The 25,112-nt window shown below is 50.9% G+C and overlaps 1 protein-coding gene across 1 annotated transcript; it reads right to left on the minus strand.

Annotated features, from left to right (window-relative positions):
- Window positions 1-438: 438 nt before the first annotated feature.
- On the minus strand, window positions 439-17,047 carry LOC149371142 (uncharacterized). Its single transcript, XM_089564627.1, has 5 exons — window positions 16,460-17,047; window positions 7,117-7,457; window positions 5,691-5,905; window positions 4,712-4,841; window positions 439-683 (listed from the first exon to the last, which is right to left on the minus strand). Exons 1-4 carry the CDS (start codon window positions 16,558-16,560, stop codon window positions 4,755-4,757), a joined length of 744 nt encoding a protein of 247 aa, XP_089420753.1. The 5' UTR covers window positions 16,561-17,047; the 3' UTR covers window positions 439-683; window positions 4,712-4,754.
- Between the last annotated feature and the right edge of the window lie 8,065 nt (window positions 17,048-25,112).

Here is a 25,112-nt window from a genome sequence, read left to right on the forward strand (position 1 = left end):
GGCGGTCACCAGCTCCTTGGCCGACTAGGAGTCTAGCTGTGCGCCTTTCCTTTGCTTTCGAAGCTCCCGCTCCCCATCGGTTTCACTACACCATTAGAGCGTTCATGCTCCCTATTGATTGCTAAATGCCTCGCAGAGTCGGCCATGTCGACCGGACGATCAGACTATCGGCCCGTCGTCAGCGAGTACGCACTCTCCAGGATGTCGGCTTCGGCTAAGTTGCTTCGTCCATAGCGATACAATGGAAAGGCACCGCCCAGCGGTCTGCGCAGCGACCGCGGCGATGGTGGATCGCGCGGCTGCCGGTGCGGCGAGTCACGTGGTACCTCAAGTGGTTACATACGCAGCTCCGCTCCTCCTGTTCAGGGTCTTTCCTGCAGAGAGCGAAATCGGCGCCTCTAGGCCAGGAAAGCTTTCGCTTAAAAAATGACTGACCAGTACGATAAATTATATATTATTTGATGAAATTAACGCGTTATAATTGGCGTTTCTTGTTTCACGCGCCGCATCAAGAGTTCTTGCAACTCTTGACGGCAGATGGTGGCGACGTCCACGCGAGAAGAAAGCCTCGGGCAAGCAGAGCAGCAAATAGTGCGACGTGATCAGTGTCTGTTGCAGAGGTCAGGGGAATATGCCGGTTTCCCTGCATGGCAGCAGCCACTTCCTCTGATCTAGGCAGCAATCTGGAATGGAGCAAAACAAATGTTTTTGACATGACTCTCTCTGAGAGCTGGCAGATGGTTGGATCAAGCAGCATGGTAGTGACGTACAACTTAAAGGAAACTTCCACTCTACTCACACCTTGTTTTGCTTCGAGGTGTGCGCTTCGAGCTGCAGAGGAAATAAATGCTATAGCTAGAGGGCTAGGCATTGATATGTAATAATATTCATTGCAAACGCGAACCAGTTCTCATAAACGTGTTGTTTCTATGGGGTTTCATGTCCGCTAGCAACTCAAGACCATGAGGGATGCTACTGAGAAGGGCGGGCAAATTTTGACAAACTCGGGTTCTCTACTGTTCACTGCCATTGCGCAATATGCACAAGCCTCTACAATTTCACCTGCATCGAAATTCGAACGCCGCAGCCTAGACCGAAACCGCCTTTTTCTGGTCACGATCGAGCCAAGCCTCTTAACCGCTGAGCTACCGCGGCGGCCCTGTATTGCAGTGAACAGCCGAATAGCTTTTCACTGATGCGAGCGGAACTTTCATTTGTGGAAATTAGCCCAGGGCTTCAAATCTGCTACCAGTGTCTTTCGGGTGAGCAACAAAGTGTCATAACCCCTGAACCACCGCAGCGGCTTGCTTATAAACGCGTTTCTTGAGGGGGCAAAAGGTTCAGCCGCGTCCGAAGAAATATTACTAAGGCAGAACCCTTTAATGCCTCATCGTTGTAAGCAGGAGTTGTCGACAGAAATGTGACGCTTTACAATTGGTCGAAATGGTCGTGACGTCACAGTGCGCGACTTTCAAACGAGGTCAATGGTACTTTGGCTAGTAACCATGCAACCAATGAATGGGATGGTATAGTGATGCTCCAAGTGGGACTTAGTATAGGTAATTGGTTAATTAAACAATTAGCCAAATTTCTAGTACCGTATTTACTCGCATAATCCTCGCACTTTTTTTCGCAGAAAATCGGTGCGAAGTTAGGGGGTGCGATAATTACGCGGGGAAAATTTTTGAACAATGCTTTGGAGTGCTGAAAGCAAAAGTAAATAGGCTATGAACCGGGGTTCTCAAGCCAGCTATTGTAAATTTAACCAAAACTTCAATTGCAAGCAGGACTTACGTTTATAATAAAACCACAGAGACGACAAACACTAGCTGCAGAAACACTTTATTTGCGAAGGCTGGCCGCCCGCAACATCACCATCACTCAGAGTCCGCGGAGTCCACGTCGACATTGCCATCGCTATCGCTGGTCGCTGCTTCGTCGGCTTCCTCAGCTTCACCCTCTTCATCTTCGTCCCACACCAAGTGGTCTTCTGTCGCGTCCAGGGCGTTGGAAATGCCAGTTTTCTTGAAACTCTTCACGACCACGTCAGCGCCAATCATGCTCCATGCATCTGCTACCCAGCTGCACAGCAGCTCCACAGATGGCCTCTTTATCTTGCTATATTTTGATGCTATATTTTGATAGTGCATGCACTTTTCCTTAGTTCTGTCGAGTGATGTTGGGGATGCGATGATTATGCGAGGAAAAAAAAAATTCCAATTTTCGATAGGCAATGTGGGGGGTGCGAGCATTATGCGAGTGCGAGCATTATGCGAGTAAATACGGTAAGATGAGATAAATAAAACCCAGTAGGAAATTGGTTGAGTTCAGAAATCGAACCAGGGTCTCCAGAATGCGAGACGAGCACGCTACCAAACCGCCATGCCAGCTAGATGGTTTGGAATTCGAATGAACAAAGGCGCGTCTTCGTTCGCTCTATCTTCCTCTCTTTCCTTACGGTGAGGTTCAGGTGTCCACCGACATATGCGGGACAGATTTCCTTTCATCAAAAACCAGTTTATCGACGAGCAAGGCTTAGAGCCGAACGGGCGATGGCGTTCTGTAGACTCCTTGGCAGCGTCGCAAGACGCTGTCGCGTTGCACTCTCAGAGGCGAAGCTTAACATCTTAACAAAAGGTTTCGCCTCACCCCACTTTAGGTCAACAAACCGCCTCCCGGAATTTTTATGCTGGACGAAAGATTCCGTGTTGGGACTCTTTCTCAGCTTGAGAGAGTTTGATGCAACAGATAGTGTCTTGTGAGAGATGAATGCAATTGGTTTATTGGGGTTTAACGTCCCAAAGAAACTCAGGCTATGAGGGACCGCGTATTGAAGGGCTCCGGAAATTTCCACCACCTGGGGTTCTTTAACGTGCACTGACATCGCACGTTAAAAAACTCCAGGTGGTCGAAATTTCCGGAGCCCTTCAATGTAAGGCAGGAAATATGTTATTTATTTATTTATTTATTTATTTAGGACATACTGCAGGCCCAGAGAAGGGCCCTGGCAGGAGGGGCACAATAAACAAAATACAAAAAAGCACAAAACAAAAAGTACAAGGCAAGTAAAAAAAATCAATGAACGGCCTGTTCAATGGCATCAATGTCAACTGTTGATGATGGTGGTAACTGATTCCACTCGGTAATGGTGCGGGGGAAAAAGAGAATTTGAATATGTTAGTTTTGGCAAAGTAAGCTTTTAACGATTCAGTGTGCCTGTTTCTGGTTGACCTGGACGTTATCGGTTGGAGATACAAATCGGGGGCCATTGACAGTTTGTTAGTTTTCAATAGAAAGAGAAATCTTACCCTTAGTATTCTACGCCGAGTTTCAAGGGACTGTATATTATGTTGAAGCAACAGAGCAGAAAGTGAGTCAGTGGTGCGGTTGAGAGCGAAGGCCTGCGCTAGACGCCATGCATCCCACTCCCTCGCTACTGTAGGTTTGTAAGAAATTCTACGCATGCAGAAACACATCCTGTTGTAGCTTCCTTTTAGTTGCCCAATCAGCGAATTATTTCTCTCACAGAGCATTCCTAGTGCCCTGACGGTTCGGACTTGGGGACCTCACTGAGGGTGATCATCACCTGATGGGGGTCTGAGTCTCTAGATTTTCGAGAAAGACCATGAGGATTGAGTTGTCCACGGACCCAGAGAGCCAATAATGCCAATTTCCTTTCCTTAAAATCAAGGCACTGCCTGCGGCATAGGTCAAATTTCGAGTTTCTGCAACAACATACCAACGCCAACGAATGCAGCACACACCTCTCTCTTACCACAGCCACGCCATGTGCCTGAAAGCACAGTTGAGGCGCCCACTAACACAGGGAGCCACCTATGCGCCTTTTTTTTGTCAGAATCTAACAAAGTCTAGAACATTGTCAACACTAACGCCATTGAACCCACTAAACACGTGTGGATTATTACTCCTGTTTCGCGTGTCTGCCACAGTGTTGAACACACCAACGTATGCAGCACAATTATCTTTTATACTGCCACGTAGCTCAAACCGCGACTGAGGTGTCCATTGACCTAGAATTCAGGAATGTGCCTTCCCGTTCCTTTTGTGGCTCTCACAGGCTTCATACTAGCAGAAAAATTTAGCGAGGTTCGAAGCTATTAGTGGTATCGCGATAATTTGGAGGCAGTAATGCGCCTTTCCTTATCTCAAAAAAACAGACGGCATTTTTAGACGCCGTTGCTTTTGAGGAAAGGAAAGGCGATAATGGCTTCTTAGGAAAGCGTACACCTAAATCGCGCTTTGAGACCCGTTGCGGTGGTGTCCACCTGAAAAACGCGTTACAAGGCTGCCGGTGTAAACATAAAATGCTGCAATTATTTTTTTGTAAAAAGCTTTTGCAGCCCTAGCAGTGAAATGCTGCAGGTAAGGAGCGCGTATCGCTCTGCAATAATTAGCAACAAAGTGCTCGTGTGTCCCATTATTGGGCTTATCTCTGATGCTCGCACTCTTTACTCCGTTATCCGGTATCAACTACCACGACAACTGGCTCTTGCCAGCTGGGTAGTTGCAGCGACCGTTCCTTCCGTGCGATAAATTCCGACCCTGGCTTGAGAAGGGGTTCGCCGTGACGTCCGGCTATCGGAAATCATGCATGTGCATCATTCAAGCGTTGCTAGTTCAAACGCACGGGGCAAGCATAAGAGCATGATCGTTTCCGAGTACACCCCGCGAAGCAAGCGCAGTGCCTCACCGTCGCCAGATGCTCCAGGAGGCACGTTTGCCGCCACTCCAGGTCACTCCCGAAGCCGTATAGTGCGTAGGTAGTGTCCGTTCTCTCCGGTGGTTGTGCCATCCGATATCAGACGCGCCACAAATCTCACCTGAAAGAGGGAAGGATAAAGAACCGTGACAGCCCCTCGCACATCAGGCATACAATGACAACCAGCGAAAGCACACTTCCGGGAGGCTTTGGTTCCTGTTCCTACGAAGTTGTAATGTGTCGACGGAGGATATGCTTTGGGCGTCCGAGAACGCGCAGAAAAATTCTGCATAAGCGCGTGCATTTTAACCAAACTGCGTGTTCAGTGAGCAGCATTCTTTAGCATGTAAGTCGCAGTAACGAACCTCTACCGTTAGCACCCACTGCGCTGGAATAATCAGATATCTGAGTAGTGCACGTAGTCGTCTGTGCAGCTAGCTACAGAGATGGCGGCTACAAGCGAGAGCGAGTTGAGATTGTAGTTGCAGGAACTCTATGAGATGCAGCTCCACGAATCTTCTTCTGATCGTTACCGATGTGATTGTTGGCTGCTGCTGTGGCTTAACGTTATATGCAATGAAAAAGGATGCCACTGTTTCGTGTCTCTACAGTGAAGGTATTCGATCATATTGGAGCTGGAACAGCATCAAGCTTCCGGCTGATAGCTGTGAGCAAAGAGAATGAGTCTCAAGTTCTTTTCTTCCCTTAGGACGGACAAGCCGTTCGAGCTGTTCATATTTACCGAGTATGAGGTGCATAGTTTACACACAGACATTAAAGCTTGTTGCTCTAATAAAGGCTGTAGCTCTAAAAGGGGTTTCACGGCTTGCTATTCTGGCTGTTCACACCTCGTGACGCATTGGTCACAGGTTACGTGTCGTGCAGCAATGTCCAGGTTTTTGGTGAAACATCACTGCGACGTATGCCGCCGGAAACGATCCGCGTCCACGTATATTTCAAAGCCACTCACCGGAGGTAGCAGCCGGCACGCATGGCGGAGTAGCTGAGGGGTATCACCAAGCAATCCAGGCCGAAGAAGCCGTACGACATGATCGGGAGCAGGTGCTCCAGCAGGCAGGTCTCCCATCAGCCCAGATTCCTCCGGATGCCGAACAGCCCCCAAGAACCATGCGTCCTCTCCGCCGCCACTGCCATTCGACCCATTTGAGGCGCCGCCGGTTCCATCTGAAAGATTGACGGACTGAGCACCCTGATCGCGGGACACGCAGGACGCACACAACGATGGCCTGTGCATGCTCTTAGTGAAGTGGCGTGTATCAAGAGGAAAAGCTTTTCTCACGTACGCTCTAAGCGACAGGGTATACAGCTGCTTCGGTCGAAACGCCGTCGGCGTCGTATTAGTAGTAGTGGCACAGCGCGTCGGAAAGAATCGTATCATGCCAACTGCTTTCCGCAGAATGCTCTGAATGGTATCATGCGATTCAGCGTTTCACGCAGCATAATATTGATAGTTAGAGCCTAACCTGCGGCAGGAATACGATCCGCCGACCTATAATCGTGGGCTGAGGGTGTCCACAAAGATACATGAGACAATTACTGCGCCATTTCTTTTCCCCAAATAAAATTTTCATTTAGTTCTTTATTACAGCACCTTTTTCTATCTTCTTTCTCTCCCACCTTCCTCCCTTCCCTAAAGACGCGGTTCGGGTTTCCGCCGAGATGTGATACAATTACTCGCGATTTTCTTTCCTCAAAAAAGAGTTGCGTTTAAAGCTGTTCGCAACTGGCAAGGCATCGCGCCGAATGAACGGTGGCGTTCCGTGGACTTGCTGGTAGCACGGCAACACGCTGTCGCGTTCCACCCCTAAGGGCGCTTAAGCGTCCTCCGATTTGTTTTATGGAAAGTCGCTGGGCATAATATCTTTTTGAAGAAAATTCAAGAAAAATGTAGCATGCAGAGTATGGTATCTCGCAGTAAAGCAAAAAAGCTCTCCAACCCAAATCCAAGAGATGCATTATATGAACGCCAAACATCGGTTCAACCTGCTCTAGGCAAAGCGGCGGCGAGAAAGAGTTCAGCCTTTAATTGCAGCAGCTACATTTAAGCAGATAAGTTCCTAAAGTCACACCTACTACTAAATGATTTTTTCTCATTTGCGGACACTGCAATTACAAATTTTTTGCCGTCGTTTTATCGAGTCGTAGCCAGCGGAACATTGCATGAGCAAAGACCAGCAATGGTTCAACTAGAACTAGTGGGAGAATGGGACTTAAATCAGCTTGATTCTATTTCTTTATCACCCCAGAACAAACAGTTTATAGGGCCGATGTTTAGAAGGCAGGCCGCAACTGGAGACAGATCTCAGTCCGCATTGGTTTGAAGAGCTATGTCTGCTTTTAAGACCGAGCGAGGCAGTTTCTGTGGTCTAGCTTACGTGTTTGGGAGTCACCTCTCGCAAGCAGTTGGCCATCCCTGCGACGTCGTACAGGCAGAACCAATGGTCTGGAAACAGCTCTCAGCAGTGGCTCATTGGGACGCATTCGGTGTACCACAGGGCACTGATGACCTGGCAGCAGGGGAGCATCACCATGTACGAGCACACCCGGGCGCAGTAGTTTCCCTGCAGAAGGAGCTCCAGGCAGCGCGACCGCCAGCGGCTTAAACCGTCGCCGAAGTAATGCAGCATGTACACGTCGTCGGTTTTCTTCACTGCTGGCGAAAAAGGCGCTGACCTCCGTACCCAACCGCATTGGTGAACCGAACAGTTGGCAATGCCTGCGAACGCAGAGACCAACACGTCGCCACCTGAAAGGTTCAGCAGTTTCTGCTCTGTGATGACGCGGAACGGCAGAGTGGATCACGTGCAGCTCTGATACGTGTCAGCGTTCGACGCATGCGCACGCTGGAGACTGCGCGAGGCGCTGCATGAAAATAAGAAAAGTGAAAAAAAAATGAAATCTGAAAAATTGGTTTTGAGGAAAGGAAATGACACAGTAACCGGCACATATCTCGGTGGAGACCCGAGAGAGACAGAGAGAAAACTTCATTGCCGGAAGAGAACGCTTCCTGGATTCTTAGCAGAAGGGCCAGGTAGCCGTTAGCTGATAACTGCCGGTCACCTCGTCGGCGCGCTCGATGGCTCCAGCCAGCACGGCGGGCTCGGAGCTGCGCAGGACTTCTTGCCAGGCTTCTCGTGAGGGAGCTTCTATGAGAGATTCCGGAGGAGGATCCTCCAGGCGGGGGTAGCTGTTGTTTAAGCCAGCGTCTTCGCTCCCGCGCTTGTTGCGCCGCGTCTCTTCTTTCACTCTTTCCTCTTGACTTTTAACTCTCCTCTATCTGCACGAGGCAGCGGAGGTGGCTCGGCTCGAGCCAGTCGGCAGGCCCATTCACTTTCCTTTCCATCTTTCTATCAGTCGCAAGAAAAACAACCTCCAGGCAGTTCCATGGGATATGGTTTGGTTTGGTTTATGGGGTTTAACGTCCCAAAGCGACTAAGGCTATGAGAGACGCCGTAGTGGAGGGCTCCGGAAATTTCGACCACCTGGGGTTCTCTAATGTGCACTGCCATCGCACAGTACACGGGCCTCTAGAATTTCTCCTCCGAGGAAATTCAACCGCCGCGGCCGGGATCGAACCCGCGTCTTTCGGGTCAGCAACCGAGCACCATAACCACTGAGCCACCGCGGCGGCGCCGATAGGATATGATCGAGGGTGGCAGTGCTTCCGCAGTGATTGCGGGTGGGGTCTATGAGGTTGGGGTAGATGTGGCCCTAAATGTACAGGTTTGGGTGGTGGCGGTGGTGGTGTGACACTTTTATTAAAACCAGTCTTTCTGTTAAAATCAGGGGGCACTTTGTGCACCTTAAGTGCAGTGAGGCGAAGACTTAAGCGCGGTGTTGCTGCTTGTGTCTTATGTGTGGTTGAGATGTTAAGCTTCGCCTCTAAGAGTGCAACGCGACAGCGTCTTGCAACGCTGCCAGAAAGTCCGAAGAACGCAATCACCCGTTCGGCTCTACGCCTTGCTCATCGGTGAATTGGTTTTTGAGGAAAGGAAATGTACCTGTCTCGCATGTCTCGGTGGACACCTGAACGTCGCCGTAATTGAAGGGGGGAAAATGGGAGTGAACGAAGGCACCGTATTCACCAGATGCACCTTTGTTCATTCAGAACCATGGCGCTGGCATGGCGGAGTGGTTAGCGTGTTTGTGGAGACCCGGGTTCGATTCTCGATTCGATTTAGCTTGTCCGATATAAAGGTTAATTAGGCTAATTGGTTAATTAAGTAATTAACTAAGCTTAGTCCCACTTTCTTGGAGCATCACTATACAATCCCTTTAATTCGTTGCATGGTTACTAGACAAAGTACAATTATCCCCGTTTGAAATTCGCGCACTGTGATGTCCCGACCATTTCGACCAATTCAAAAGCGTGGCATTTCTGTCGGCAACTCCTGCTTGCAACGATGACAAATTAAAGGCTTCCGCCTTAATAGAGTCTGGGCCAGCCAAAGTGACGAGGGCACGTTGCAGTTTTAGATCCAAGGAGGCGAGCTAGATGGGCCATGGTGGGGGTGGGGGGAAAGGATAGGTGGTAGACTGGAAGGCTGCGTGGCACTGTGTAAGGCAGTGTTGTATGTCTGCATATGTGTGTGGACAGTTTTCGCACTGAGGTGTGGAAGTGTACAGGTACAGATTATGTCTGGCTGGTGCTGGTTTATGTAGGAGATTAAACTGTATTCGGCGAAGAATGCGAGCTTCACGAATCAAGGGTTTGAACTCTCCAAGCCACCTCTTGGTGTTAGGAGAGGGACTTCTGCGGTGGAGGACAGATTCTTCTAGAGATTTTGTAGAATTGGGTAATGTCGTGGTAGGAAATCACTGCCTCCATCTCGGGTCCCCCGGACGAGAGCTCACCGCTTGGCCGACAATACCTCGATCGTGTTGGTGGGGTGCTCCGTTGCCTGGGTTTCCTGAATGGCCTTGAGTCCATACTAGTTCTCTCTCTTGTTCTAGTGTAATATTTGTGAGAATGTTTCTAGCAGTTAGGGATATGCTACCGCGCAAGAAGTTGCGTATGGCAGTCTTTGATGGTGATGATATCAACTTTATTTTCCACCAGATCAGAAGGCACCCTATTCTTGTCCCCGGCACGCAGGCCTTGGTGACGGGCGCCGGAACCTCCGCGATCAGAAGCAGGCAAAGAGTTCTTGACTCCTCGCGGTTCTTCCTCCAGCCGCATGTCTTGTTTCTGTGGAGTAGGGACCTGGCTCCACAGCAGTGTTTCCCAGGTTTCTCTACAATTTATACTGCGCCATTAAGTTTTCTAAAATGTACGGGGTCAATCACACTAAGCGTGACACGGCTCCGCGTGAGCGCAGCCACGCGGATTCCGGTTGTGACCAAGCCCGTTGCAAACCTGTCCAAAGGGGCAGATGATACGAAGCACCACATCGAGGTCTTTCTAATCGGCTATCCGCAACTACAACGCAGGCAGGGTATCTGTCGAAGCAGTCAAAATTCTGACTGCCGGCCCGACACCGGCAGAACTAATTAACCTTGTTTGGACTCCGGCCCACGAGGGCCTCCGGAGAAACGAGACAGCGCACGTATTGGCCCGAGGACTCACACACCGGGCCCCAATGCGGTCTCATCGAACCCCTTCAGAGGGACGAGGAGCTGAACACGTACCAAGATATTCTTAGCCATTACAGATTAGGAAGACAGACACTACCTGGAGGATGCAAGGCCCTCAGCAAAAAATTACCGACGATTACGTTACTTCCTAATGCGAAATTTGAGCGCAGCAAATAAGCTGTTTCACCTTTTCGATAGATTGAGGCAAAGAAATCGAGCAACACATGTATGCGCTATCACAGAATTTTTTTTTTAGCAGACGGAGGACTTCCATCGGTCGTCTCGCTCATGGCTCAGAAAGAACTGGCAGATAATTTCGCAGTGGCGAACGGCAGCGGCAATTTCGGCTCGGGCGGTGCACATATACAGATCCGCCGCCACCGATCTGGCTCTCTGATTGCCACCGCACAGGGCGAACGGCAGCGGCAATTTCGGCTCGGGCGGTGCACATATACAGATCCGCCGCCACCGATCTGGCTCTCTGATTGCCACCGCACAGGGGTTGCATTGGAGGAGGAGAGAAGAAAGGAATTAAGTTCGAGCCGGCGCTTTGACAACCGGAGACTCGCAGGAAGAGGGGGGAGGGGGGCGGCGTGTACACCCAGCGGCAAACGATGGGGGCAGAAGCGCGCGCAGCAAGCGGACAACACGATAAAGGGAGGAGGGAAGAGATAGCAGCGACTGACTGATGCCGCTGACGCCGATAGTGAGTCAACCCCAGCTGCGGATGAAAGGGGGGCGGAGCTGGTTACGAGGCCGACGCCGACGACGACGCGAAACCCAGGAACGGACGCCAAAGAGCTGCGCTCTAAAAGGAAGAGGTCATATGGAGAAAGTTAGAGGCGGGAGTTTTTCCGAACCCACTCTCACTAAGCAGATGGCATCCGGCGATCCAAGACCCGAGGTGTAAACAGTGTAATGAAATAGCAGACATCATCCACATGGTGTGGACATGCCCTAGCCACAACAAACCAGACAGAAATATAGAGTCCTGGGAGGCTTTAATGGCCAGCCAGAAAGAAGAAGAACCAAAAGAAGTCATCCGTCTGGCCCTGGACACCGCTGAATCCCAAGGGATCCCAGCCTGCTGAAAGAGGAGGAAGATGACGGCGGTCAAGACTCGTCTTCATCGCCCTCTGATTCCTTGACAGGTGCAAATAAAGTTATTTCTCTCTCTCTTTTTGTGCGCCACTGTGCATTGATTCATGAACGGGTTAGATGCATTGGCGCTCCACAGGTAGGTGGACACGCGGAACCGTATTCACTCTAAATATGATCGACCCTGTATGTAGCGTGAAGTATTGGTTTATCTTGGTTAAACACGTTTTTATTGGCTTGGCTTCCCCCCTGTTAAACCTTGAAATTGCGGTACGAGTGACTATGATTAAATTAGACGGCACACTGCGCAGTATCAATTCTGAAGTCTTTCTTTATTTATTGTATCTGTTCTTGTTTCCGTCGTTGGTGAAGCCGTAGACCGTCGGTGTCGCTGAAGCCATAGGCCGTCGGCGTTTGTCGAGTTCATTGGTGTTGGCGTTGACAACGTTTTACACTACGATGATATTAAGGAAAGTGCGCATAATGGCTCCCTTGGTCAGTGTACGCCTCAATCGTGCTTATAGGTACGTGGGGTGATGAGAGAGGGATGTGGTGGTGGTGAAAATATTTTAATGAAATGGTTTAGGAGGTTGCAGCGGTGGTTGGAGCTCTCAGTCCGGAACCCCACTGGCGTAGGCTGCTGTCCGGGCTCTTTCGATGAGTTGCTTTTGACTCTTTTCGTCCGAGCTGGACAGAGCTGCCTCCCACCCCTCCTGCGTTGGCTGGTTATTAACAGTGATCGCCTGATTCCGTTGGCAGGCCCATACCATATGGTACAGGTTCGCCTTCTCCCCACAGAATTTGCATTGTGAGTCAAATGACTTCGGGTCTATGGCATGTAGTCTTCGTGGGTTGTTGTAAGTGTTGGTCTGTAGCTTTCGGAGGTGTTGTTCCTCCCCTTTATCTAGTGTCTTAGCCGGCGGAGGGTAGACCCGACGGGATATATTTAAGTGCTGAAGTACGTCATTGTAAGTTAGTAGTGGGGTAGGAGGTTCCACGGCATCCGCACTGGGTGCCCGGGGGAGAAATGCTCGGGCTGAGGCATGTGCGCTCTCGTTCCCTGGGATGCCCTGGTGACCTGGTACCCATATTAAGTGTTTGTGTGTGGGTTGGTAGCCACGGATGTAGCTATGTTGCAGGATTTTAGCTGCTAGCGGTGCGACCCTGCCCCTGAGGTAATTGCGATACGCTGTCTGTGAATCTGTGAGAATGTATATTGAGCTAGTGTGTGTTGCAGCTAGAGCAATCGCCACTTCTTCCGCAGCCAGTATGTCCTGGCTAGCTAGTACTAGTCCGTCGACTGTTGTATTTTGGTGCACTACCGCGACGGCAGTCATTCCCTGCTCGGGACCCGCAGCATCGACATAGAACACGCCCTCGCGCCCGCCGTAGTGTTTTTTCATGGCTTCGGCTCGTGCTTGTCGTCTTGACTGGTGAAAATCAGGGTGCATATTCCTGGGTAGTGGAGCTGCCTTGAGTTGTCCTCTCCATGAGGCTGGGATGTCGGTTTTGGTGTCCAGCTGTCGGGGGCAATTGATGTTTAAATCACTCAGGACTTGTCGGCCAGTTCGAGTTGTGGAGAGCCGTACCACCTGCGCCGTAAGGTGTGCCTCTATCAGCTCATCGATCGTGTTGTGCACACCCAGACGCAAGAGCCTGTCCGTCGATGTCGCAAGAGGGAGTCCCAGGGCCTTCTTGTAGGCAGTTCTGATTATGATGTCGAGGTTTTTTATGTCGCGCTTATTAAGGCGGAGGTAGGGCGCTACGTAGACGACGCGGCTTACAACGAAAGCCTGCACCAGTCGCAGAGTATCGTCTTCTCGCATCCCTGATTTGCGCGTCGTTATCCTGGCGATCATCCTGGCGACTTGCTCGCTCACGAGCAGTAGTTTCTGGAGGGCAAGAAGGTTGTTGCCGTTGCTATTTATGTACAGACCCAGTATCTTCAGGGCCTGAACTTCCTTGATGGGTGAGTTGTCTACGCGGATATTGATGGTCTCTTGATTCTTGCGTTGTCGGAAGACTATGAGTTCGGATTTTTCGGGTGAGCACGTTAGTCCACACGCCCGGGCATAATTTTGAACTGTTGTCGCCGCTGTTTGTAGTTGTTCTTCAATCATTCCCATACTTCCCGTGGTTGTCCAGATGGTTATATCATCAGCGTACAGGGCGTGGCGTATGCCCTGTACCTGATTGAGAAGAGGTGGGAGATTTAGGAGTGCAATGTTGAAGAGAAGTGGTGATAGTACTGCCCCTTGCGGAGTGCCTCTCGTGCCCATCTTCACTTGCGTTGTGTGTTTTGTGCCGGTGCTGATGTTGACGGTTCTGTCCGTAAGGAAATCGCAGATGTACGAGTAGACTCGCTGTCCACAGTTCATGCTGTGGAGGTTGTTGAGGATTGTGGAGTGTTAGACATTGCCAAACGCTCCCTTCAGGTCAAGTGCTAGAAGCGCTCGGTTACTGTTTGCGTGTGCGGGATCAATAACTTCGCGTTTGATTTGCAGAAGCACATCATGGGTGGACAAGTCTGCCCGGAATCCAAACATAGTGTGTGGCAGTAGCTCATTGTCCTCAAGATAATTAGAGAGACGCGTGTGGACTGCCTTTTCCATGAGTTTGCCTGCGCACGACGTGAGGGATATGGGGCGCAGGTTTTCGATGCTGATTTTCTTGCCGGGTTTGGGAATAAAGTGTACATTGGCTGTTTTCCATGCTTGTGGGATGGTGCCGGTACGCCAACATTCGTTTATGTAGTCCGTGAGTTGCTGCAGAGCCTCGGTGCCGAGGTTGGCCAGAAGTCCGACAGTAATTTTGTCTTGTCCCGGGGCTGTGCCTCGGCGCATATCTGCTAGTGCTGCAATGATTTCCTCTGAAGTGAAATCTCTGTCTAGGTCTTCGTTCGGTTCCCCACGATACTCCTTATTGTAGGGTTGTGGGTCTCGCGCGGTGCAGATATAGCGACGCATCAGTTCATCCACGAGTTCTTGATCCGTGCCTTGAAAGCTGTGTAGGGCTCGATGCAAATTTCTATGTTGTTCACTCTTCGCTTTCGGAGGGTCAATTAGGCATCGCAGAAGGTTCCATGTAGCCTTGGTGTCTAGGCGGCCTTTGAGGGATTCGCTCTTCGTTAGCCAATTGGTGCGAGCGAGGTCCCATGCGTATTGGTCTGCTTGAATAGTAAGCTTGGCTATTCGAAGTCTTAGTTTCCGATTGTGTCTTTGTTTTTTCCACCGTTTTATAAGACTTCGTCTTGCTTCCCAAAGGTGTAGGAGGTGGTTGTCAACAGCTGGGTGGTCCTCCGTGGTGGCGAGAGACTTTGTGAGCTTTTCTTTAAGGTCCAGAATGGAAGCCGCCCAATCTTCGTAGCTGGTTATTTTTTCGGATGTGGTTAGCTTGGTGTCCTTCTTGAATGTCTCCCAGTCTGTAATTCTGGCTTGCCCTCGTGGTTTGCTGTGCTTGTTGCTTTCGAAGATGGTCTGCAGCACGTAGTGATCGCTGCCTAGGGTCTCTCCTGTATTGAGCCACTCATAGTTGCGGGCATTGCGGACGAGCGTGAGGTCGGGGGAAGTATCCCGCGTTACGCTGGTGCCGACTCGCGTCGGGTGCAGCGGGTCCGTGAGTAGGGTCAGGGCCATGTCAGCGATGGCGGATGCTAGTTTTCTGCCTTTCGTGTCTTCCTTGGGGTATCCCCACAGGGGGCTAGAAGCATTAAAGTCGCCAACTATTGCTAGGGGAGATTTTTGGGCTTCTCTTAGGGCTTTAAGAAAGATCACGTCGAAGGCTACGCGGTGCTGTTTGGGGCGACTATATATATTGAGTACATAGGTGCCCTTGCTGTTTCTGTGCTGTGGCAGAATTTTTATGAAGGTATATTCAATGTCACTGTCTAGATTAAGGTCTACAGTGATTGCCGTGCATGATTTGTGGACCAAGATGCATGTCGAGGGATTTGTTTGATGTGTTGAGTATCCTCTGATCTTAGCCTCCATATTCACTTCTTGCAGGGCTATTATTTGCGGCGTATCGGGATGAGAGTCTATGTATTGCTGTAATGTTTCCCTCTTCCGTTTTATATGGTTGGTTTATGGTTGGTTTATGGTTGGTTTATGGGTTTATATGGTTGGTTTATGGTTGGTTTATGGGTGGGTTTATGGTTGGGTTGAATTTCTTTGGAGGAGAAATTCGAGGCCCGTGTACTGTGCGATGTCAGTGCACGTAAAAGAACCCCAGGTGGTCGAAATTTCTGGAGCCCTCCACTACGGCGTCTCTCATAGCCTTAGTCGCTTTGGGACGTTAAACCCCATAAACCAACCAACCAATCAACCAATCTTCCGTTTTAGTCCCCTGCAGTTCCACTGTAGGATGGTAAGTTTATGTCTGCGTTGTGGAGCCATGGTGAACACTAGAATCGTGGGTCTCATCATGTGGTGCGCACTCAGGTTGTAGATCTATCTCAGTGCTTAGCAGGCGACGAGTTCCCATTTTACCCTGTAGCTTTGGGCCCTTGTTGTGAGAAACATCTGATAATTCCTGAAGTTTGCGGTCAATTCTAATCTCTTGCGCTTGCATCCTTATTAGAACTGGTTCGAGGTTTTCCATCATGGGTTTAATAACTGATTCGAACATGCTTTTGATTGTCGTCTCGATCATAACTTGTAATTTATTTTCAATGAGGTCTTGAATTGTTCTTTCCAAGCGAGAGATGCGTTCCTGGGTTTGGGGGTGCTCTGTATATTGCGGCTTTAGTGCCTGCGGTGGTGGTGCCTGCGTAGTTGGCGCCTGGAGTGGTGCGTCTGGTGTAGTTGCTTGCCTCTCGGGGGTGCTAGTATCTAACTGGTGTGGAGACGGTGGGGTTAGCTCTGCCTTATCTTCTTCCATCGGGCATGCCTGTTGCTTCGATGGAGGTAATGTGTTGTTTGGATTGTCTGCGATGCCTAATTGCTGTTTCAATGTGCTATTTTCTGATTTTAGTTGTTCAATCTCTGCTTTAAGTCGTTTGTAAGCCAACGCTTCGGGGGAGGAGGCAGCTACATCTGCCCAGCTCACCTTGCTGCCGTTGCGTTGCTCCTTGTTATGGGGTCCTGTTGTCTTCTCGGCTGGACGACTACCGTTGTTGTGCAACACCTTATCGGTAGTCCCAGGTCCATTGCTTGAAGAGCGTGAGCCTGGGGGTGCTGAGTTGTTGCTAGAGGACTGGGCCTGGTGGGTCAGTCGGTCCCCGCTGCTCGATGGGCCTCTGCTGCCGGACCGGTTGCGAAACCTGGATCTTGACCGGTGGTTGACTTCTCCTGTCTTGGGCTTGGTTTTTTTGTGATGTTCGGTACTTGTACTTGCACTGATTCGACCCCATGGGATGTGGGCCTTCGCAGACCGTGCACTTGGGTTGGCAGTCGTGGGATTCTGGAACATCTTGCTGACCGCACTGCGGACATCTTGACTTCGAAGGGCAAGGGCAAACATCCGCCCGGTGTCCAAGTTTCCCGCACAGTGCGCAGGCTGGCGTTGTTTTCTTGTATAGGCGTACTGGAACCGCTTCACCGTAGTAGAAGACGTGAAACGGAACCTTTCTTCCTTCAAACGTGATGGCCGCCACGTTGGAGGAACCTAATTTTCTCACGCTCACCACTGGTGCGTCCGGGGAGCGAAGCGCGTTCGTGATGTCTTCGTTGGAAACCCTCGGGTCCACTTGTATTACTGGTTGGTTGGTTTATGGGGTTTAACGTCCCAAAGCGACTAAGGCTATGAGAGACGCCGTAGTGGAGGGCTCCGGAAATTTCGACCACCTAGGGTTCTTTAACGTGCACTGACATCGCACAGTACACGGGTCTCTAGAATTTCTCCTCCAAAGAAATTCTCGCCGCTGCGGCCGGGATCGAACCCGCGTCTTTCGGGTCAGCAGCCGAGCACCGTAACCACTGGGCCACCGCGGCGGCTACTTGTATTACTCCTTTGCAAGTGTCGTCGGAGGGGCGGAGGTAGGAGTACACTGCCTGTGCCTTGTCCCCAAGCTGAATTTCGTGAATTGCCAGGATCTTTCTGATTAATTGGGCGTCTCGCACCCCGACGACGATAATGTTCTGTTCCCATATGGGCCAAACGCTGAGCTCGGCTGAGCCCTTGTCGACGCCAGCAGCAATGTGCAAGGCGTTTCCGACCGCGTTGCTTCCCCTGAATTTGCTGAGATCCAGCGTTCCTTTAGGTTTGATTATGATCACTGCATCTTGCTTGTCCAGATGCGGCTGCGGAGGAGGCTTCCAACGCTTGACTTGCGTGCGGGGCGTCTGCTGCAGCGGCGTATCCCCTGCAGCGGTGACGCGTCCATCTGGCGTTCGACCTTTCTGCCGTGCCGAGTGGTTGTCACGGGCTTATGCGCGTTCCCACTCTTCTATCTTGCGTTGGATAATCGCCTCCGTAACCTTGTCGAAAACTGGGGTTTTCGCCTGCGGCATGGTGACAATCTGCATCCCCTCCGGGTCGTATCCCATCAGGGTCGTCATGGTTTGCGGCAGAATTTGCCCGCGGAGCCGTGGCGGGCAGCTGAGTCGTGGCCTAACTGTTAGGCTTAGCAACTCGCGCGATCCGCTTAGTCTTCAAATTCTCAAAGGATTTGAGAAAACGGTTCCACCTGAACAAGGGTGGGTGGTCTCCTCGTTGTTCTGGAAGTGTAGCCAGATGGTGTCGCGGCGCTTCGGCAAATGCTTCGGTAAAGGATCATAGAATTCGGCGGAGCCTACGTGAGACACGTCCGCTCTTCCCGACTGCTGAGGCGCGTCTCCAGAGGGATGTGCGCTGAAGGCATTGACAAGGCTGTGCCAGAAACGCGGCGATGAAGCCATAGGCCGACCGCGTTTGCCGAGTTCATTGCTGTTGGCGTTGACAACGTTTTACACTACGATGATATTAAGGTAAGTGCGCATAATGCCTCCCTTGGTCAGTGGACGCCTGAATCGTGCTTATAGGTACGTGGGGTGATGAGAGAGGGATGTGGACTGCAGGCATTGAAAAGTATGTGCCAGAAACGCGGTGATGAAGCCATAGGCCGTCGGCGTTCACTGTGTTCATTGCCGTTGGGTTTTTCGTCCATCGAACACGGCGAAGTAGCTGGTTGGTTAGGTTGCGACTGAGGGAAGGATGAAAAAATTACCAGGAACTTTAGCGGCTAAAGTGGTGAAAGGCGAAAGCCTGAGTGTTGCATTCTGCTACGCGATTGTTCACTTCACTTCACATTTTGTTGGTGCATTAATTAACTGCCAATTAATGACGCTTAAGCTTCGCCTTTAGAAGTGGAACGCGACAGCGTGTTGTAGCGCTGCCAGGGAGTCCACGGAATGCCACCACCCGTTCGGCGCGATGCGTTGCCCTTTGAACGCAACGCTTTTTAAGGAAAGGAAATGGGGCTGTAATTCTCTGTCGTCTCGGTGGACACCTGAACCGCACCGTACAGGAAGGGAGGAAGTGTGACTGAAAGAAGAAAGAGGGGCAGTAGTGAAGAAAATGAAAATTGTATTTGAGTAAAGGAAATTACGTATTAACTGTCTCACATATGTCAGTAGACACTAGTCGAAAATTGTATTTGAGGAAAGGAAGTTGCGCAGTAACTGCCTCACATATTTCGGTGGACACCCGTCAAAATTCGGGCGTGGTGACGTCACCACAATTTGGACCAATCTGGAACGCGGACAAATACGCCTTGCTCGTCGGTAAATTGGTTTTTGAGGGAAGGAAATGTATCTGTCTCTCATATTGGTGGACACCTAAACCTCGCCGTAACGGGAAGGCAGGAAGATGGGAGTGAACGAAGACACCGTATTCACTAGACGCACCTTTGTTCATTCCAAACCATCGAGCTGGCATGGCGCAGTGGTAGCGTGCTCGACTCGCACTCCGGAGACCGGGGTTTGATTCCCAAGCTCGGCCAATTGCTTACTCGGTTTTATTTATTTATCTGGTCTGACTGGAAAGGTTAATTGGACTAATTGGAGTAAGCAATTAACTAAACTCAGTCAAACTTACTTGGAGCATCACTATACGATCCCTTTAATTGGTTGCATCGTTAGTAGCCGAAGTACAATTGGCCCCGTTTGAAATTCGCGCACTGTGACGTGACGACTGTTTCGACCAACTGAAAAGCGTGACATTTTCTGTCGACAGCTCCTGCTTACAACGATGAGGCATTAAAGGCTTCCGCCTTAAAAATTCAGGGGGCACTTTGACTGTCTAAAGTGCGTAGAGGCGAAAGCGTTTTCCGCACCACTTTGACTGCATCTGATGCACTGGTGGCATCACATGTAATTGAGTACTAATTTCTAAGTGATGACAAATCACTAATTAATGTTTAATTACTGACTAATGCCTGAATACTAATCAACTGCTCATTAATGACGCTTAAGCTTCGCCTTTAGGAGTGGAACGCGACAGCGTGTTGTAGCGCTGCCAGGGAGTCCACGGAACGCCACCACCCGTTCGGCGCGATGCGTTGCCGTTTGAACGCAACGGTTTTTGAAGAAAGGAAATTACGCAGTAACTGTCTCACATATCTCGGTGGATCCACCCGTCAAAATTCAGGGGGGGGGGGGGGGGGGGGGGTGCACTTTTTTGACCTAAAGTGCGGTCACTGATGTGTGGTTAAGATGAAGCTTCGCCTCTAAGAGTGGAACGCGACAGCGTCTTGCAACGCTGCCACGGAGTCCTATCGCCCATTCGGTTCCACGCCTCGCTCGTTGGTAAATTGTTTTTTGAGGAAAGGAAATGTATCTGTCTCTCATACCTCGGTGGACACCTAAACCTCGCCGGAAGGCAAGGGTGGTGGTGGTGTAAACTTTATTGGCCACGACAAATTACAGGTGGGGGGCAGAGCCCCCCTCATGGCCTGCGGGAGTGGCCCACACAGTGGGTTCCTCCCTTACAAATGGTGTGCCAGACCCTGGAGGGCCAGCCTGTTAGAGGCACTGGTGATGGCGAGTCGTTGGTCTTGGAGTGCTGAACTGGGCATCAGCTGTTCCCAGTAAGTGAGTGCCACCTCTGGGGGAGGGGGGTGCGGGTAAGTGGAACAGGTTAGCAGAACATGCAGAAAGTCACCTGGTTTGCCACATAGTCGACAGGAGGAGGAGAATAGGTCAGGGAAGCGTCCGTGCATGACTATCGGGTATGGGAGTGTGCGAGTTTGAAGCCTGCGCCAGAAAGTTGATTGCGTGGTTGATAGCGAAGGGTGAGGAGGTGCGTATATTTGTCTGTTGGAACGATAGTGTTGTAGGATGTCACTGAAATTTAACAGGCACTCCCCTTCGACGGAGGAGGCGGTGTGCTCACCCGCCCGGAGGGTAAGATCTCGGGCGAGGGCATGCGCCTCCTCGTTTCCGGGTAGTCCGGCATGTGCTGGCGCCCAGATGAGCGTTACGGTTCTGGAGGGATTCCAGCGTCGGAGTATGCTGCTGGCTTGCCGAGAGATACGACCAGTGCTATAATTTAGGATTGCTGTTTGCGAATCGGATATAATTTTGGTAGCGGCTGAAGAGGAGATGGCTAGATCGATAGCCGCCTCCTCTGCCGTGGTTATGGATGAGGTAAGAATGGTTCCTGCCGTGATGGGGCGGCCGTCACTGCGAACAGCCACTATAGCTGCTTGTGCGCCTGATGCGTAGAGCGAGGCATCAGTATATGCTACATTGGGATCCTCTCCGTAAGCTCTGTGTAGTGCTAAGGCCCGGGCCTCTCTGCGCTTTTGATCGCGCTCCGGGTGCATGTGTTTAGGGAGGGGGGGTATCTGAACTGCAGCTCTTATGGGAGTGGGGATTGTGCCAGTGCCGGGTATAACGCCGACAGGCGATATGCGAAGAGACTGCAGCAGAGCTCGTCCTGCAGGGGTGCGTGTGAGTCTGGCTAGTTGTGCCGTTTTGGTGGCCTCACAGAGTTCCTCGAAAGTGTTATGTATTCCTAGTCGAAGAAGGCGCTCTGTGGAAGTGCATGGGGGAAGGCGTAAAGCTGTGCGCGTACTGCTCCGAATGAGGCCGTCTAGGCGTTCTCTATCTTTCGCTAAGAGGGGCAGATACGGTAGTGCATATGTTATTCTACTGGTGATGTAAGCCTGTGTTAGTCGAAGCGTGTTTGGTTCCCGTAGGCCCGATTTTCTGTGTGCCACACGTTTGATGAGCCTAGTGGCTTGTTGTGTGTGCGTGTGTAGCGCTTGGATCGTGTCAGTGTGAGAGCCAGAAGTAGTGAGAAACATTCCCAGTATGCGAACCTTTGGCACTGTGGGAATCGGTTCCTTGCCCAAAACGAGCTGAATATTCGGTGGTGTGCCAGACATTCGGTGGGGTTTGTATATGAAAAGTTGCGATTTCGTGGGGGAGCATGAGAGCCCTCTATCATGGACATACGTGCAAATGGTATTTAGTGCTGTCTGTAAGCGGTGTTCTATCTCCGCGTCGCTACCTCGGCATGTCCACAGTGTAATGTCATCGGCATAGAAGCTGAAGTGTAGGTTGGGTATCGACTTGAGTAATTTAGGTAATCCCATCATGGCTATGTTAAAGAGAGTCGGGGAGAGAACCGCTCCCTGTGGGGTGCCTCGTGCTCCGATGTTGATGTCGTTTAAGGAATGCGGGCCGAATGAGAGATGGGCCGTGCGATTACTGAGGAAATCGCGAATGAAGTTGTACATGCGTTGTCCAACGTCGAGGGATTGTAGGTTCGTTAGGATAGCCGCGTGGGTAACGTGATCAAAGGCCTTATTGAGGTCTACTCCTAATATGGCTTTCGTATCCTTTGTTTTGGGTTCCAGTATCTGATGTTGTAGTTGGAGGAATACATCCTGCGCTGACAATCCTGGTCTAAAACCATACATGCTGTTAGGGAGGAGCTCATTATCCTCCAAGTAGTGGCTGAGTCGCGTCTGAATGACATGCTCGAAGAGCTTGCCTACACATGAAGTAAGAGAGATGGGTCGGAGATTAGTATGGTGAAGCGACTTGCCTGGCTTGGGCAGAAATACAACTTTCGCTGTTTTCCACTGAGGAGGTAGGGAACCGTTTTGCCAGCACTCGTTGAAATAGGCTGTTAAGACTTCGATAGAGGGGGTGTCCAGATTTCGTAGTGCCCTGTTCGTGATCCCATCCGGTCCCGGAGCGGAGGATGTGTTCAGTTTGTGCAGTTCTGCCCTTACCTCAGCTTCTGTAATGGGCTGGTCTAAGAGTGCGTTTGGGGCGCCTTCGTAGTCGGGGTGAGTTTGGGCAGGGAATGGTGGAAGGTAGAGGTCTTTAAGCTGTTGTAAGAGGTCCTGTGGTTGAACTGTGGTGCCATGAATGAGTTTAGTGAGGTTATGATTCTGGGTCGTTTTGGACTGCGTTGGGTCTAGAAGATGCCTAAATAGGCGCCATGTCTGAGAGAGACTCATGTTTCCATTCAGACGAGTGCATAAGGTCTCCCAATTTTGCCTCATCAGAGTGGTTGCGTGCTTCTCTATTTCTGCATTTAGTCTACAAAGTCTTCTTTTAAGAGTTCGGTTCCACCGTTGTTTATGCCAGCGGCGCTCAAGGCCCGTTTTTGCCTCCCACAAACGCAAGAGGCGTGTGTCTACCGCCTCACTGGGGCAATCCGGGGGGGTAGTGCGAGTAACTGCTCGTATATCGTGTTGTAGTTTTGTGGTCCATGCCTCTATGTCCGTTATGGATGTGTGCGTTCTATTGCTGCGGCATTTTCTGAGAGATTCCCAGTTCGTGATAGTTGGGTGTTTAGGGGAGGGTTTGCCAATTTGGCTATGGAGCGTAATCTCTATAATGTAGTGATCGCTGCCTACATTTTCATTAGTGTTGCACCATTTTGCATCAGGAATGGAGTGTGTGAATGTGAGATCTGGTGTGGTGTCCCTGCTCACACTCGTTCCCACACGAGTGGGGTGATCGGAATCAGTAAGAAGTGTGAAGCCTTCCTGCTGTGCGGACAGCCAGACTCGGCGGCCCTTTGGAGTGTCTGTAGGGTACCCCCATGCTGTGTGTGGGGCATTGAAGTCCCCTACAATTAGCAAGGGTTGCTTATGCGCAAGTTGTTTGACAAGTGAGAAAAGCCGGTCGAAGTTAGGGAGAGCTCTTTTAGGGGGGCTATAAATATTGAGAATAAAGAGACTGTGGAATTTTGGGTTATTGGGTACAAGCTCAATGCAGATATGGTCAATGTCGCAAACGGGGAGGCTGTGCACCAATACGGGACACGTACGTTTAACAAGAAATGCTACGTTGTGTGGTGCCTCCGATGAGGGTAAATAAGGCGTATATCCCGGCAGGGTAATGCGATTAATCGGTTCCTGTAGCGCCAAGACATCCGGGCCTGAAGCACGTTGTAGAAGTTGTTGGAGGATCCCTCGTTTTCTCCCAAAACCCCGGCAGTTCCACTGCCAGACCGTGCATAAAGGTTTAGAGGGCGCCATCATGTGGCAGCGATGGGAGTGCCTGTTGCGTTAAAGTGGGAGGAGTATGACTTATGTTCGGGGTTGGGGGGTCCTGATGCTCTGGTGTCTTTGGTTTGCGCTTACGATAGGGGTGACTGTCAAATCCAGCCAGATGCTCTTCTATTTCCTGAAATCTGCGGGCTGTGCGTTCTGCATGCTCTTCCAGCGCTTTATGGAAGGTTGTAGAAATTTAGAAACTTGGACGAACATTTGATCGATTTTTTTGCGAAAGCGCTGCTTCTAGCTTAGTTACTATGGTGTGTTCAATACGTTCGACCAGGCGAGTTTCTAGCCGAGCACAGAGAATGTTTTCAAGGCGATCTGCCACTGCTTGGAGGTCTGCATCCGAGAGAGCTACGCTTGTTCTAGCGCTATTGCTCGGGGAGGGTAGCGGTTCGAGATCGGGCTCTGGGTCCTCATGCATGGGTGCGGTGGGGGGATGGTCATTGCTTTGAGGGTTAGTGTCTTGTTGATTTGGTGAGACAGGATCGTGAGTGGGGTTAGAATTGGGGGAAGGAAGTGAGGAAGGAGGGGATGGTCCCCCAGAGGTAGCACTTAGCTTGGCTTCCAGTAATGCGATGCGTTGGAGGAGCATGGCGTTTTCTTCTTGAAGCCGCCGTTGTGCTGCATTCTCCGGCGTTGAGGTTGGCTGTATTGTGCTGTGCGCCGGCGGTGTAGAGCCTCGCGGTGACTGCGCCACTTTCTGCGCCCATGTATCCTGCTTGCTTGCGGTGGACCCCGTGAGGTCTTGCTGCGGCTGGGTAAGTGCAGGCCAAGACGACGGATGCTGGTCTATTTGTTGGAATGCTTGCTTCGCAGGGTACTGAAGCCGTTTTGTGCCTGGGTTCCGTGCCTTGCAGGGCCCTGTGCCCGTGAGGTGCGGGCCGTTGCAGTGGATACATTTAGGTATGCACTGTGGGTCTGTACTGGGATGTTGTGTCCCACATCTGGGGCATAGATGGGTCTTTGGTAAGGGACAGACGTCGTAACGGTGGCCCGGTTGCCTACAGTTCGTGCAGGCGTCTGGGCTACCTCTGTAAGGCGTGCATCTGTAGATGGTGCCCATATAGTTGATGGCGTAGGGGACCTTGTCCGCGTCGAATGTAATGAGGATGGAGTTGGTCTTCCCCATTCTGCGTGCAGCCAAGATGGTGTGGTCTGGATTCCCTTGCACGATATATTTGTAAATTTCCTCGGGCGTCTCTTGATAGTAGGCGTTCGTCAGTACTCCTCTAGTGGCGCCCGGGGGCGGTGCCG

This window comes from Amblyomma mixtum, chromosome 1 (assembly GCF_055824585.1).
Source record: "Amblyomma mixtum isolate Tamu chromosome 1, ASM5582458v1, whole genome shotgun sequence".
Lineage (NCBI taxonomy): Eukaryota > Metazoa > Arthropoda > Arachnida > Ixodida > Ixodidae > Amblyomma > Amblyomma mixtum.